This window comes from Primulina tabacum, chromosome 15 (assembly GCF_025594145.1).
Source record: "Primulina tabacum isolate GXHZ01 chromosome 15, ASM2559414v2, whole genome shotgun sequence".
In the NCBI taxonomy this organism is placed as follows: Eukaryota; Viridiplantae; Streptophyta; class Magnoliopsida; order Lamiales; family Gesneriaceae; genus Primulina; species Primulina tabacum.
This window is the reverse complement of record NC_134564.1, coordinates 28513806-28531377: the sequence shown is the minus strand read 5'-3', so window position 1 is coordinate 28531377 and position 17572 is coordinate 28513806. Positions and strand designations below refer to the sequence as shown.

General features: G+C 36.4%; 1 protein-coding gene across 1 annotated transcript; it reads left to right on the top strand.

Moving 5' to 3' along the window:
- Nucleotides 1-5241: 5241 nt before the first annotated feature.
- On the top strand, nucleotides 5242-7994 carry LOC142527788 (protein STAY-GREEN homolog, chloroplastic-like). The gene is made up of 4 exons (XM_075632724.1): nucleotides 5242-5527; nucleotides 5617-5790; nucleotides 6547-6714; nucleotides 7338-7994. The coding sequence occupies exons 1-4, from the start codon at nucleotides 5399-5401 to the stop codon at nucleotides 7695-7697; spliced, it is 831 nt and encodes a 276-aa protein (XP_075488839.1). The 5' UTR covers nucleotides 5242-5398; the 3' UTR covers nucleotides 7698-7994.
- The last annotated feature ends 9578 nt before the right edge of the window (nucleotides 7995-17572 follow it).

Sequence of the window (17572 nt, the reverse complement as noted above, 5' to 3'; positions counted from 1 at the left end):
AAAACGAAAGAAAAAATATTTTAAAGGATGTGAATTGGTTGTGACATATGATATGATTGGGGATATCGTGAGGAAAAAGGTTACAGATGGAGCCCGTTTACGGGAGAATGCCACAGAGGAAGCCCGACGATCGTATTTTCATTTTTTGCCGTGGTCCAGTGACGAAAGTTGGGGAGCTAAGACCGATCGATCGACCACATGATGATATGATTACAGCTAGTCACTTTCAAATATCAAACTTCATCAAAAAATGATACACGATAATGGAAAGCTTTATGATTTAATGATTTATTTATGTTTACAAATTTATGCTAGCTTATTTCAAATAAATGAAAGTATGATTTTAATACATGCGCATGTATATGTATTATTTGCTACATATGGTTAGAACGCGATGAGTCGTTAGACTCACTAGGTTTGGATTGTTGCAGGTGAGGACGATTTGGAGGGTGACGTTAGAGTGGATCCAGTCCGACAGTACACTCCTGAGGGACTTTATTTCCTACACTTACTTAGTATTTACGTAAAGATTTTGAGGATTATTTATTTAGAGATTTTATGCTTTATTTTGAAGTTAGTAATTGGATTATTTTATAGTGACATATGATTTTGTGGTTAACAATTTATGGATTTGTATGCATTTAAGATTTTTAAATGTTGTGTTTATTTTTAAGTGAGGGTTCGAATTTCATGAGAAAAAAAATTAGTAGTATTTTAACGTTAAAAATTAAGGGACATCGCACTTAATCTCTTTATGTTTTCCATGATTCATTCTGAGGTGTTCTGACTTCATAGAAACAAAGTGTATGTTATTGAATGCATATCTCGTTGTACTTTGAATTTTCGAGAGAAATTTGAAGGAATGATGGCTAGTTTTGCTGATATGGTAGTTACTTTTATGTTATTCTATGATATTTTCATGTTGGCTCCTTGTAAATATTTATATACCACCACCATTTTTTTATTTGTTTATGTTGAACTCTTGCGGGGAGTTGGGTAGTTTGATGATGTTTGGCCATCTGTTAGCCTTTGCATTGTGGTTGTGGCAAGATGACCATTGGTTGGCCTTGTTGTATGTGTTAGATTATCTTTGCTAGTTTCTTACCTATTTGTGTTATCCATCTCTCTTGGCAATCGTTTTCGGTTCCAATCAATCTGTTGGCTCTGAGAATGGGTGTGAATTTGCTACTTTGTCGTTTTGTGAAGAATTTTTTACTCCCAGTGCCTTAACCCTTTATTGTTGGTTTCTAGGTATGTGGCTAGAGAGACTTTCACTTCTTCTATCATGTTGACTTTACCAACTCTCCCATTGGACGGTGTTACCACATCTGTGTCTCCCACCTTTCACACCAGTTCTTCTAGCATTCTGGAGTCTATGATTGCCTCTGCTTTGGTCATTCTCCATGTCCCATCTTCTACACCTACTGAAATAGGTATGTCCTTGGATCTTTTGCATTTGTACTTACCATTTACCTGAAGGGAGAGTTGGATGCATTGCCACACTTTTTGCAACTATTTCGGGCTATAGATCAGCCCACAACTCCAGAAATTCCTCCACCAGCTGCTGAGTTATTGAAAACATCATTGTCACAATCAAACAAGAATTGTATGTCGTTGTCCCAAGGCTTTTTGGACAAGAATTAATTCCAATCTGGGGTAAAAAAATTCAAGAGATTAAACAAGTTACGAAAGAATTTTGGCTATGGAAACAAATTTGTGAACTCTTTCGTCGGTGGAAAGTATTAATGAGAAAACTATTAACAAGCTATATTTTGGTTGCACTCCTCATAGCAGCTTTATCATGAGCAAATGAATCTTTAACAAATGTTATGTCCTTTTTATATTCGAACTTGGGTGTCGCATTTCACCTGGGTCACATCCCCTTCCCAAGCAGTCATTTGTGTTCATGCATAATTCTTTGCATACTACGCTTGTGGGTTTTGTCTATGACACCTATAGGTCATGTGTTGGTCGTACTCCCCCATTGTACTTGGGAAAAAAATGGTGACTTTAATGAGGAATCACTCATATGATCATGAGTTGGCTGCCAAAAAGTAACTCTGATATATTGTTTGTGTGTTGCATTTTACCAGGGTCACACTTCCCCAACCCAAACAACCATTTACATACATCGCACTTCAATTGGGCCTCTTTCCCTTATACACGTTCATTATGCTTCCTTTATTTATTTTGTCTGGAGAAGAATTGTGGAGTGTTGTTGGATCGGGATTCGATGATGAAGAAGTGATTTAGATGGTGTTGGAATCAAAGCCATGTATTGGCATAGACTCTCCATTCATTTTAGAAATCCATAATGTAAATGACATGAAACAAAGTCTCTAACTTCATTAAAAGTGACCCTGATGCCTACCACATCATGCAAAATCAACTTTATTCACAATAATTGATACATTTAATTCTCTCTTGTTCTTTATTTTCTCCAACTCAGATGCCTACTTTTATCAATCTAACTCCCTAATTCATAAGATTTTTTACATGCCACCTTTTTGGTAGCCTATAGGCCCAACCCATATTCAAACTCTCTAGGCTGGTATTAGTTTCGTTGCCAATATCGGACTCGAGAATCCACTAACTTTCTATTTTCTCTTTCTCCTGGAAAAAGTTTTCAAAAGGCCAACAAATTCTAGTATGGTTTAATGCACGATGATATTTATAGTACTTATGCATTTCAACTCCTTGTTGGTTGGTTGTGATCCCCGAGCTTTTGCACCATCATTTACTCATTGGAAACGGTACATGGCCTCATATTCAAACTCTCTAGGCTGGTATTAGTTTCGTTCCCTTGAGAATTTAACTGAATCTCTTGACTAATAGCTTCATCCTTTCTATCAAGTGACGTTTCTTCATGATTAGGGAGTATCGTCTCTAGGTGTTGAAGGTAACCTACTTTAGAACTCCCAGACACTTGGTCATTAGCCTTAGGTTGATAACTCCCTGAATCACGTCTCTGTCACTTGTTTTCTGTATGGTTTGTTTGTTCTGATCTTTTCCCCTGCGAAATTCTTCAAGCAAGCATGAACATCATGTTTCTTTGTTGAGCATTTACCTCTTCTGCCATAAACTCCTATTCCTTTCTCAGAATTTCCTCGTCTGTGGTGACATAATTTATGGTCCACCGGGAGTGCCAATTTTGTTTGCCCAATTTTGTTGGAATGTGGGCGTGTGCCAAGAGCTAAAAGCACCGATTTGTGTAAAAAGAGTAAAAATCTAACTTATATAAATCAAACGAAAACGAATTCCAAATTTGAATGTTAGTTATAATATTCTAAACTAATATGCCCTAAAAACAAAAGAATATAACTGAAAAATGATGAAATAAATTCCCAACATAATTCTGAATTTACAAAATAGTATGAATTCACCAAATACTACAAAGTACAATAAACTTGACAAAATGTGTAACAGATCCAAGCTTTTGGTTGAAGAGTTATAACATTTGTTTTTAAAACTAGATGTAAGTTTTTTATCAAGTTGACATGTGATGCAGATCTTATCAAAAGTCAGTTAAAATAGTATGGTTTGATCTGTACTGTACCACGACTTCTTGTTTTACGAATTTTTATTTGTCAAAAAAAAAAAAACTGTCATGTCGAATGGCTCTCGACGCGGGGTGTGACAAGAGGGAAACTGAAAATTTTTGGACCAAATTTTTTATTATGGCAACAGTAAAATGAGGAAACACATGTACGCAAACCTAGATTGTTCCAGAGATAGTTGGCATTGCACATACTCAATCGTCCAAGCCTGATATCTATTGGGATACAAATATACAACCCAAGCATTGGATCACCAAATATGAACAATCAATCAAGCCCTAATCAATTATTTATGGATAGCTAGGTTAGGGTTGGCAATTGGAAGCAGCCACCTAATCTAATGTATTATTATTTAGGCAAAATTATTTGGAAACCTATTAAAATAATTTTAATTTTGACAAATTCTTTATAATTATTGTTGTATTTTTTAAAATGTCCATTCTAGCATTTTTTACACTAAAACGCCCAATTTCTTCAAACTTAGCAAAATTTTAAGGAAAAAATAAAGGTAAATTTAAAAAAAATTCCTTTTTTAAAAAAAAAGGTAAGCTGATTTTTAGCCTTGATAGACTAGAATGGAGACAAAACTATGTGTTCCATATTCCTCATTGACACGCCTTTCTTCTGCATTTAGCTCCAAATAGTTTTTTTCAACTTTTGAATATTCCGAATCAAGACAAAAATTTTTCCAGCCATCCCCGGCCTTTTGAATCTTTTCGATATCAATTTTATTTATAATTTGAATATGTATTTTGTACAACGATCTCACATATCAATATATCAAGATATACAAGATCGGTCATGTTTCATGTCTACAGTAAAAATTAATAATTTTGACATAAAAAATAATATTTTTCACTCAAATCAACGTATATTACACAATATTACTTTATAACATAACTAATAAAAATGATATTTTTACAATAAAAAATAATATGACTTAAAAGTAAACTTTCCATGAATCTGATAAGGCTGAAGATCAATCATTCAAAGTAGAAGAGTTTTGTAATGTAATTAAGTATTCGATCCGGAGATGGTTATCTAAAATTTGTTTTCTTAAGCAAGATTTTTGTTAATGAAACCATAAGTGGAAGAAATGCTTTTACCCTTTAACATAGGAGAAAATAGAAGAAAAATTAATTTCTCAATAATAAACTTTATATTTGAAAAATAAAAACATATATAAAAATTTCCAACGATTTTTGCTTGTTTCACGTTCCTTCAAGAAATGCGCACGACACACGCAAGTCAAGTGTCAACACTTGATTGCTATTTGCTGCAGACTATCGAGCCCCATTTACGTGGTCCGCTTTTAACCATGCAATACCACAACTGTTAAATATATCGTCTGTTTTATATAATAATAATAATAATATGTTAAAAGTAAGTACTTTTTTGAGACGGTTTCCATTTAATAAGTTGTTTTTATACGGTTTCATAATCTATATTCATGAGGTAGATTGAGACGAGTCGATTCGACTTATATCTAACATGAAAATTAATATTTTTTGTATAAAAATAATATTTTTACATGAGTTGAATTGAATTAAAAATATATCTTGTAAAATTAATTGTGAAACAGTTTAACGAAAATTTACGCCAAATATTAAATATTTATACAAGTGAAATCAATATAAAATCGAGCACAAATTTCTTTCCCTTTCTTAGTATTAGTTTGTCACGCAACTACTACCGCATCACTCTCGCACAAAGTTCCACGTTTCATGCCAAGCTTGTACGCTTTCCCAAACTAGCCATAATCTCACCAGACAGCCGGAGAAAATCCCCCTCTGAAATACCGAACTCTTTCAATAAAACTTGTGTCCTCCCAAATCCTTGCTATGGGTGCTCTAACTCTGGCTTTGGTACTCCCTTCAAAGCTCAAAATACAGCCGTTTTCTGAAGAACAACCATTCTTCTCTCTTCACAGAGCAAGGAGGAGATGTTCCACCAAGAAGAAGCAATCCGCAGTAAGGGTTTTGTTTGATTTTTTTTCCTTGAAAACATATTATTTCATATATGTTTTTTCAATTTTTTGTTTGTTGAATACAATTCTCAGGTTGCGAGATTATTTGGGCCAGCTATATTTGAAGCATCGAAGCTGAAAGTTCTGTTCGTAGGAGTTGACGAGAAGAAACACCCCGGAAAGCTTCCAAGAACTTACACACTTACACACAGTGATATCACATCCAAGCTCACTCTTGCTATATCTCAAACCATCGATAATTCACAGGTTAATATTTTTTATGATATTATTCATTCAGGTTAATGATGGGATTATTGATATTTACTATTTTTTTAATTTTTATTTTATCTTTAATGGGAAACATGGGAGATCTCACTGGTAATATTTTCTTGTATCTGTCGGTATTCAAGATTATTCGAGAAAAGTTAGAAAGCGTGCAAGTAGATGGTGTTTTATTTATTTAATTAAAAATCCCCTAACAAAGACAAGAAAGTGGACTATTTCGGCCTTGATTTATCGATTTCTTTACATATTAATATTATTCGAAAATTTGTGAAATTATGAAAACATGAATCGTGGCTTTTGCAATTTGCATGTTTTTTTTTTGTTGTTTTTCGTCAGGTTGATATGGTCAATTCATGGTCGTAGTTTTCAAATTTGTATTTTTTTCTGTTTTATTATCTTAGTAAAAAAAAAATAAGGGCGTGACATAAAAAATTATTGCCGAGTATATGTTCGACATCAATTCGGTAAAAGACAAAAACTTGTGTGAGACAGTTTCACGGGTCGTATTTTGTGAAACGGATATCTTATTTAGATTATCCATGAAAAAATATTATTTTTTATGCGAAGCGTATTACTTTTTATTGTGAATGAATATCGGTAGGGTTGACCCGTCTCATAGATAAAAATTCCTGAGACCATCTCATAAGAGACCTAGTCTCGGTGAAAAGGGACTAAAGTTAGGAAAAAATTGTGTAAATTAGTAGATTAAGATCGAAATAATATTATTATTGGATGTAGTTGCAAGGGTGGTACAACAGATTACAGAGAGATGAAGTGGTGGCGGAGTGGAAGAAGATCAAAGATAAAATGTCACTCCATGTTCATTGTCACATAAGCGGCGGCCATTTCTTGTTGGATATGTTTGCGAGGCTCAGATTCTTCATTTTTTGCAAAGAACTTCCCGTGGTAAATATTATACGTTGCTTTTCTTATATTCCATTTATATATTATTTAGGATCGAGAGTTTTTCCCTTGAAAATTTTCATTTTAAGCTGAAGTATTTTTATTCTGAAAGAGTAGGTCTCTTATGAGACGGTCTCACGAATCTTTATTTGTGAGACGGGTCAATCCTACCGATATTCACAATAAAAAGTAATACTCTTAGCATAAAAAGTAATAATTTTTCATGGATGACCCAAATAAAGACTCGTCTCACAAAATACGACCCGTGAGACCGTCTCACACAAGTTTAATGGATTTGAAAAAAGAAGGATGATTTAAAATGACCCCGAGAATTTGAAATGTCTTGGCCTCTTTGGCAGTACACCTTAGAATTGAGAATGATGTGTGCGAAGATTTCCCGAATGATTTGAATGAACAAGGATATGAAATTCGAATCTGGAAACGAAAGATCCAAATGTAGTTTGGCAAGGTTTTAGCCATCTAATAGGCCAATATTAGATTTAAGTAAGCATAATTTGACTAATCGAAAGACGATCTTTCGATGTTTTTCCGCATTTTATTTCGAGTAGAGATACTTCAGTTAAATATATGATTTATTAAAAACTTGGGGGAAAAATATTTATTAGGTTTTGAAGGCATTTGTTCATGGAGATGTGAACTTACTCAACAATTACCCAGAGCTACAAGATGCATTGGTTTGGGTATATTTCCACTCCAACATTCCAGAATTCAACAAGATCGAGTGTTGGGGCCCTCTGAAAGAGCCAGCTTCTCCCTCCATACCAGTCGATTCCGACCACATTTCGCTTGTAAGCAGTATTGACCGTAAACAAGTGGACACTCCGAAGCCATGCCAAGAGACATGCAAATGCTGTTTCCCACCAATCACCTTGGTCTCTGGTTGGCCCGCTGCCCCTAATCAGGCTGATGGGATCATCTCCATTGGCTTGGACAGCCCGAATAATGTCGTCTCCGGCGGGTCTTGACGACCACATTATTTCTGCTGTTCGAGGTTGTAGTGGCACGGTTGGTTTTTCGAGATCTCTATTTGATCCTCGATGTATAAAATGTTGGGTTTTAGGTATATTGGGTAGATACGGTAGGAAACTGTACCTTAGGTTTAAGGTAAGGTAAAAGGTGAGATTATGATTTATTGTTAGAATCATTCAAGTGAAAGTTAAGTTCCACATGAAATTTGTAGGCATACCATAATGATTTGATGTTGGATTCAAGGTCTTGTAAATATTATACGTCTGTGTTAATTTATATGATGATTTAATGTACATGGGTTTTTTTTATGCACATTTTGTGTTAGATTAGATTTGGTTAAATAGACACGTTCCATTGCACTAATCGAGGGGCGTTCGTAGTGATTGAGGGGGTCGAAGACCTAAGAAGTGAGTTATTTATACCAAGCATTCTTCTTACGGTTAGATCCAATCTCCTGGTCCCTGCGGAAAGGAAAAAAGAATTTCACGCTCTTATTTTCAGGAAGAGAGGATTAGTGAAATCCTATTGATTGCAGCTTTCTCCAGAACTCCGGGAAAACATGAAAAAAAAAAAAGCTCGAATGGTACTATCTTTCTGTCACTCCAAAATAGAAGGGGTGATCTCCTAGTTCAGATTTCAAACAATTTATTTTTAAATAAAGTACTATATTGCTATGATTTGGTAGACTTGTAAAAGAAAATTCAATAATATCGAAGTAGACGACACTCGACCTTTTTCATGAGCTTTTCGGGAAAAATCTATTGCTGTCCTAGAATGAGAAAATCCCCCAAAAAAATGTTCCTAAGTACAGATCTTGTAACATGTAATTAGTCAAATTTTGGTCAATATAGGACTTTGTCTGCTCCATATTTGTAAAAAGCGCGCGTATCATACATCAAATTGAGTGAAAACGTAATAAACTCCAACTCCTAATAACCATGTACCATTAATTGCACCAAATTGAGTGAAAATTGTGACTCTTAACTCCTAATAGCCATGTACCAAATTGAGTGTAATAACCATGTATCAAATTGAGTGAAAACGTGAAAAACTCTTTTGACTCCGGATAAATCATACAGTGTTGATATCAAATTTGATCGTTAGTTAGGTTGTCTTTAAACAATATTCACACTAAAAAAAAGTATTTAAATGGAAAAACAATATTAAAAAATATAGATAAAATTTATGTGATTACTGTATTTATATAATCACAAAGAAACTAAAATAATATAAAACACTATGAAAGTTGATGAAACTTAATGATAAACTAGACAAAACTCTGGAAGAATTAGACAAGAGGCCTAAAGAAAGCAATGATACTTTGCGAACTTCTTGTTGTAGAGTTTCAGCGATGAGTTGTGTTTTTCTTCTGTTCATTTCTTCCTTTTTTGTGTGATGTCTTGGACGATTTCTCGCGTACCCTATTTTTGAACTCCCACTACTGTTGGTGTTTCCGCTCTCTCTTCCCAGCCCCTAAATCAATTTGAGTTAATGCCCCAACAATTGTCATCTGGTTTTATCAATAATTGCACTTCTTGTCATTCATGAGAATCGAATCCGTATAAGAGCTCTCATACCAGACTGTAGGATCGAGTGTCTGTCTTTTGGTTTTGCCGTTGGATCGCACCGTATTGCCGCCTTGGATTTGTCATCGGATCAAGCCTTTCCTCACTCACATGCCCCATGAGAAAACTTTACAGGAGTTCGATCTCTCTGTTTGAGTAGGTGCCAAGCGATTCAACTAGTGGCTTGAGCTTTATTGGATCTTATGTGAAAAAAAATATATATTTATTTTAATAATATTTTACGGTCTTATCCAATTATAACATTTAATTTATCTGTATTCACATGCAAGTTGCATAGTTAAAGTCCTTTGAATATAATGTAAGTACCATGATTTCCATGAGTTCCACGAATCTAGTGGATCATGAAACTCATTAAGAAGTATACCGTATATTCTTAATATTTTTCTAGTCGATTCAGCCGCTTAAAACAATGATAAATGTCGTTCGAGCCTTAGACTAGCATTTGTGATGAAAACATCACGTTTCATCGGTAAGGACATTAGGATGTCCATTCATACAGATGTGTGATCGTTTGATGAGGCACTGAAGAACCTTCCCTCGAACAGTCCAAGTTGTTATCATTTATCAGCGGTTATGGTTGTGCATCATTATTCCTTTTACCCGGGACAACATTGAGGCTCTGCATACTAGCATGCATTTAGATCTGTTTACCAACTCCATTGAGAGTAATCAGGTGGCGAGATTGGGTGTAGTTTCAAAATATGTAGGAGCCAATACATTGTAGTCGGGAATTCACTGCTCGCCTACAAGTAGAGATATCATATTTGATCTGATGAGTTAATAGTGTAAGGAGTCTTTGGTCAGAGCAAGACATGTGCTTTAGAGAAATATATTTTCTTAGTTACACATACGATATCACTATTTTTACACAAAGATACATCATATCATTATCGAATTCATTTACATCTCTCGATATAACAATGGTTGTAGATTCAATCGGGATATGTGAGTTGAAGGGAGTGTACCATACGCTAACCATACTTACTGGTTCTTGAAGTCATTATCACGGATACCTAGGGGATCGTGGGGTGATGCTACTGGATACTCTTACCATGATCCGATCGGTACAATCTGACTTAAATTCCGATGTTTTGATCTAGAGGTTGATGACAATAATGAGGCTAATTAGGGTAAGCCCGAATAAGAACAATTATTGTTCTGAATCGCATGAAGTTGTGAACTCACAGCTAGTTGTACCCCTAAACCATTGAGGGTCACACAAGTATTGGATTTTTTGTTCTCATTGAGATAATCATATTCAAGAAATTTGGTGACTGTTGTTTGACGAAGATCAAATAAATTTCTTATAAAGAAGTTTATGAGTATATTTCATTATTGGAAGTTGTTGAATTTAGCTTAACTGTTAATTAAGTGAGAAGAGTGGAACTGACTGTTTTTTAGTGAAGAGTTCACAAAACTGACGGTTGAAAAAAATGGATTAGTGGAAAATTTTGGCTTTAGAAATTTTTCTTTTTCATTATATGAATAAGATTTGTGCCCTCGTCATATCGACACTGTCTGATAGTCGATCGTGATTATAATGAGTTTAGAATTATTTAATTAGTGTATTTAGAATTTGCTAATTAAAATAATAATTGTGTAATAGTAATGTGGGGACCCGGACGCTAATTCATGTCTTAATCATTATTAATGTCAAATATAACAATTAAGAAAAGTGCGACTAAATTTTTTTCTTTTTAAATTATAAATGCGGAAACGTAGCAGTAATCTATCTGATATACATGTAAAAATTAAAGTACAATTCATTTACTACATGTCTCTATCTCAACTAGGTTCAACGACTATACATCCAGTGCTGAATCCTATTCTGCTTCTGGGCCCGGATCTCCACGCTAACTATAATCTCTCATCCTCTTCCTGATCCTGATCATGTCCCACCTGTTGTCATGTACACATACAAACAAGACAACAGCCGGATAACTCCGGTGAGAATTATATTCCCAGTATAAATCATGTATACATGCATTTCATATAAACAGATATAACAGAATGAAACAGATATTCATAACATGTATCAAAATCAGAAACATGAATCAATACAAACTCTGAATCACACTCTATGACTCTGACTCGACTTATCCTAATCTAGGGATCTCAATCTGAATAAGAACATACACCCACCTACACTCCCGATCGGGGTGGTGGTACGTTCTCATTCACGGACTTTGGCCCTTTTCGTATCGAATCTCAGCGATAGGAGCTGCTCTACTCCCCAACATATCGATACGACCAAACGTCCGGCGTCTTGGCGAATCAGCCACAGACTAGGCACATCCGCCCTGGCATATCTGCCAAACCTCTGTGACAATGTGCAATGGCCCAGTGACGATTCCATCACTATCGGGCACCTCTGTCACGAGATCAATCGTCTACGACTAGGCGCATCCGCCTATGACTCAATACATAAATCAATAGACCAAAGATATCAATCTCATTCAATTGCAAATATCAATGCAATAAGGTACAATATGTGATTTTGGGAAACTCAAGTCGCATCTAACTCGAGTTGTGCAATCCCGCATCAACATCAATTTATACCTTTCGTTTCGTTCTGTCGATCTGGCTCTATCGAAGTCTCGAACTCACTGCCTGTCAAATCAATCTGGCAATAACAATATCGAATACACTGTATCAATGTCTAACTCAATTCAAGACCTGTTCTGATCAATACTCAAATCAAACATAATCCGATCCATATCAACGATATCATGATACAATCTCGAAATACCGGCAATACAATATCAGTATATATAATCAACAACTCCTCTGATCCAAATCTGAATAATATTAATATACCCAGCAATACAGTATCAATCCCAACACTTCATAATTGATGACAACACAATTCTGATATCAAATCGGTCTAATCACAATCAAATCAACTCTGAAAATTCATAACAATTTCATACGGTATCCGTTCCTCAATCCGATTTTGATTATACGATGTCTAATATCGCAAGAACATCATATATAAATTATATCTGATTCCCTCAACATCATAATTTCAAGACATATCAAAACTTAGTAAAACTTACGTCCAGTTGTAGCCTGCGTCGATAGAAACACAGTACTGAAGTCGGATTATAATTCAGACGGACGGATTTTGAACAATCCAAATCTAAAATCAAGAACTTGAAGATGGCCTCGGTTTCTCAGTTTTTCCCTTCTCTTTTCCATACTAAATGAAAGCTTGTATATATATATATACACGTTGCATGAGAAGGCTAGGTGGCTCATTCTTTCAAGTAACACGTCTCGCGCATATGCGCGACCTCAACCGACGCATATGCGCGAGACCTACTGGTCTCCACGATAAGCTTCTCGGCAGCTCGCGCATATGCGCGCCCTCATTCGGCGCATATGCGCGAGGTCCTTCACCATTCTTCACAACTCTCGGGTACCCTCGCGCACATGCGCGGATCCATGTCGCGCATATACGCGAGGTCCTCTGCCTGCCTCGCGCATATGTGCCCGGCGGGGTCGCGCATATGTGCGAGGTCTTTTCCTCGCACATAATTCCAACTTCTTTCCGGCTTCCCCGGTCTGATCCTTTCCGTCTATAATCACATCAATTTATCCAAAATCATTTTAGATTACGGTAATCAAATTCTCGGGCCTTAGATTTCTCCTCCCCTAAGATACGTTTCATCCCCGAAATCACAAGCAATCAACTCGTATGTCACAGGTAAGCATATCAGATACCAAATCAGATGCAAGAAGGAGATATACAGAAGTTAAGAAGAAAACTCACCTCAATGAAACAATTCTAGAATCTTTATCTCATCTCAGATTCTGTCTTCCAAATAGCTTCCTTGATGCCCTAACCATTCCCTTGAACTTTCAACAACGGAATAGTCTTCATTCTGAATTATCTTTCTTCTATTGATTCTGATTCCCATCTGGAATAATAATTCAAGAAGCATAATGTCATAGTACAACTCGAAGTAACTTTAATAGAATCAATCTCAGAATATTGGCTATACAATATCCGTATATACCAAATTCAACAGCTCATAACAAATCAACATCGTCATCTGCCATCAAATCTGTTTAGGCTAAATCAATTCAATATTCAATCTCCTATATCAAATACCATAGGTCGTCGTCTGACGTTGGCATATTCAGTCCGTCTATCTTGTGCTGCTTTCATTTTCTTCTGAATCAGCGGCACTTTCTTTGTCATATCTCTGATTATATCAGGTCCAATCTCAGGTACCTCAGAGATACTATTCTAATAAAGAAGGTAATCTGCACTTCTTGTCGCACAATACTTCAAACGATGTTATTTCAGTACTCGTTTAATAACAGTTACTGTACGATAATTCTCACAATGACAACGAATTTTGTCAACTAGTGCTAAAATCAAGCACTATAGTTCTAACTATATCTTCCAGTATCTGGATAGTCCGCTCTGACTATCCCTCACTCTGTGGGTGATATATGGAAGAACCTGCTATACACTCTGCCAAACGTGTAAGGCTAACCAAAATCATGGTCTGATATAATCAACTCTCGGCACTCTGTGTAATCTGATCACTTTTCTAACAGAAATCTCAGTAATCTAGTCATATCTGTACGTACGTGTACGAAATAAAACTTGCAGACTTGATCAGTCTGTCATTCTTAACTCAAATCGATACTCAATCTCGGGAGTATTGCAGTAGCTTCATCACGATATCCCTGGAAATGTGATCTCATTTCCATTCAGGAATCGATAAGCTATATAACCAATATCTTGGTTTCTTGTTTTCTGTCTTCATCTGTCGGCAATTCAGACATTTCAGTACAAACTCTGCCATTTCTAATTTTATCTGTTTTTCTCAAAAACTGTCTTTTCAGATCATTGTACCTTTTCTGCCACCAGGATCAATACTGAATCGACTGATGTATACTTCTGACAACATCTGTCGTTTCAATTCTGAAATATCTGGCACAACAATACGATTATTCATATACAGTACACTGTCACGTACCTGTTATTCTGATCGATGCCCTGCTCTGACTGTCGATATCGAGTTCTGAATATCCTGATCAAATTTCTGAACTGTTTTAACTCTCAAAATTAGCTCTGGTTCGGCTTGAACAGTATCGAGTCTCAACTGTATACAATCTGTATCAAATGCTGCTCCAAAAAATAATCATTCTCAAGCAATTCAAAATAACAATCATATACAGTAGCCTGCTAAACTCATGCAACTACAAATTTCTGACACTGATGTCATTCTCAGCTAACTAATCACGGCTTCATTGTGCTAGGATCAACAGATATATCATTTTCAGATATAACAAGACCTGAATACAATCTGTCTTAATCAAGATTCACATCTCAACAGTTTCTGTATACCACTTTCCAATTCTCAGAATATTAAATACAATACTCAAATATTCAACAAAATCAGTCATATTCTTCGAATATATCAGAATATCATAGATCAACTAATCAGAGAATCATCAAAATATTCTGAACACAGAGTTTATCAACTCACAACCATAGCTGATACATCCCAAAGAGAAACACTCAATCAAATGTAACTCTCGGCTAGTAAATCTTCTACCTGATTTTTAAATCTTCTACCTGATTTTTCAAATCCTTCAATTCAATCGGTATCATTCGGTACGGTGTTTTAAATTAAAACAGTACATGGTATCAAGTAAAGGCTGAAATCAATCTCCCTGGCTGGAATCAAACCCGGAGTCTCATCTGGGGAAAACATCAGTAACTCTCATGTCACTGGCAAATCAGCCAATGATGGACTCAACTTCAGTAAGTCAACTGAATACATAAGGAGTCCCTCTGCTCCTTTCTGTAATGATCGAGTCATAGATAATACGAATATCAAAGGAATTCTAAATCTAGAATCCTTACCGTACAATATTCCTTCTTCGGCCATTTCAGGTCCGAATCTTACCATTTTCCGAAATCAGTCTATGATAACTCTGTACTTGATCAGTATATCAATATCAATAATGCAGTCATACTCAGACAACACAAGTACAATACCAGCTAACTCAGTCTCATTCTCATCTCACTGTAGTATATGATGTTTCACAGAGTTCACTGATATCAAAACTCTCCCCAAACGGTAAGGAGATAAAATACTACAGCAGACACTGACTCAACAGATAAAGCATACATCAATGCAGTTCATTCAGAACTCATACATAGGATGTACGAGAATCTCTCAATACATATACGGAATAATCATAAAAGAACAGTTACCTGCCACTATATCATCAAGTGCATCCTGGGTCTGTTCCTCGGTCACTGCCACTACTCTGCCTTCCTTCTAGGCCCTGGTTGTGTCTGAGTAGGGGGTAGTTGGAAAGAGCGAACAACATATGATGGTCTATCTGTCTGAGTCACTGATCCAAATGATTCTGCTCCCTGGAATCTTCGGGAACCTCTCTGTGGACATACTCTCGCAAAATGTCCTGATCGTTTGCAGATACGGCAACTACCAGTTACTCCTTGGCATTGCTCAGTGGGATGTCTCCCTCCGCAAGTGCTACAATAGACCCCGGTGTAACTCTGACTAGAACCACTGGAACTAGACGAACTGCTTCCTAACTTCTTGAACTGTTTCTTTCGGGCTTTCAAATAGTCTTTCTTTCCACCACTGCTACTACCAGTCTCAAGTCCGAGAGGTGGTTGCTGTGGTCTCGATGCTGGAGGCACAAACGAAGCTCCTTTCTGTCTCATCAGACTGGCTTCGGCTCTCTTGGCTCTACTCAGAGCATCAGTAAAATTATAGGGTCGGCCTGTGTTTATCAATGTCAATATCTCAGGATTCAATCCCTTAACAAACTGATCAGTCACAGCTTCATCATTCTCAGCCACGTGAGGAGCAAAACATAGCAAGGTAGAAAATTGAGCAACATATTCTTCAATGTTTAGCTGACCCTGTTTCAAATTTTCAAATTCTACCCTCTTATCTTCTCGGTACGAAACTGGAAAAAACCTTCGATAAAATTCTACTTTGAAGATTTCCCACGTAATCACTGTACCACGCTGTTCTAAGGCTTCTTTGGTTGCAATCCACCAGCTCTTTACGACCTCCTGTAACTGATGCCCAATCAGTTTAACTCTACATTCATCCGAGTACTCAAGTGAATCAAACAATATCTCTATATCATCTATCCAGCTCTCACAATCAACAGTCGTCTCAGTACCCCTCAGAATCGGCGGTGTCAATGATTGAAACCTCTTCAACTGTATTTCCATCGGAGTTTCTGACACATCCATCTGATCAATCAAGATACTATCCCTGTTCTGGGATTCTTCGAGGAGATAAATCTGATTATCAAAAGGGTTAGTAACCAGATACAACAAACCTGTTTCAGTCCTCCTCTGATCATCTTACTGCTGATCAAGAATCGGTTCAGATTCACTTTAAATAATACATATTACCAAATCAAGTCAGATAAATCAAGTAACATGTATTACAAAGCAGTAAATCATGCTAGCAATCAAAACAAGGAAAGAAAACTCAATCTACCCCATCTCACTAGCTTCTATCTCAATCTAAAGGATTTATCGCTCTGATACCACCTGCTATGGGGACCCGGACGCTAATTCATGTCTTAATCATTATTAATGTCAAATATAACAATTAAGAAAAGTGCGACTAAATTTTTTTCTTTTTAAATTATAAATGCGGAAACGTAGCATTAATCTATCTGATATACATGTAAAAATTAAAGTACAATTCATGTACTACATGTCTCTATCTCAACTAGGTTCAACGACTATACATCCAGTGCTGAATCCTATTCTGCTTCTGGGCCCGGATCTCTACGCTAACTATAATCTCTCATCCTCTTCCTGATCCTGATCCTGTCCCACCTGTTGTCATTGCACACATACAAACAAGACAACAGCCGGATAACTCCGGTGAGAATTACATTCCCAGTATAAATCATGTATACATGCATTTCATATAAACAGATATAACAGAATGAAGCAGATATTCATAACATGTATCAAAATCAGAAACATGAATCAATACAAACTCTGAATCACACTCTATGACTCTGACTCGACTTATCCTAATCTAGGGATCTCGATCTGAATAAGAACATACACCCACCTACACTCCCGATCGGGGTGGTGGTACGTTCTCATTCACGGACTTTGGCCCTTTCCGTATCGAATCTCAGCGATATGAGCTGCTCTACTCCCCAACATATCGATACGACCAAACGTCCGGCGTCTTGGCGAATCAGCCACAGACTAGGCACATCCGCCCTGGCATATCTGCCAAACC

Excerpts from the sequence above, each read along its gene's own strand:
- LOC142527788 (XM_075632724.1), top strand. The coding sequence starts at position 5,399 with ATGGGTGCTCTAACTCTGGCTTTGGTACTCCCTTCAAAGCTCAAAATA. Across the intron at positions 5,791-6,546 it reads AAACCATCGATAATTCACAG|TTGCAAGGGTGGTACAACAG; the intron begins GTTAATATTTTT and ends TATTGGATGTAG. Across the intron at positions 6,715-7,337 it reads TTTGCAAAGAACTTCCCGTG|GTTTTGAAGGCATTTGTTCA; the intron begins GTAAATATTATA and ends AATATTTATTAG.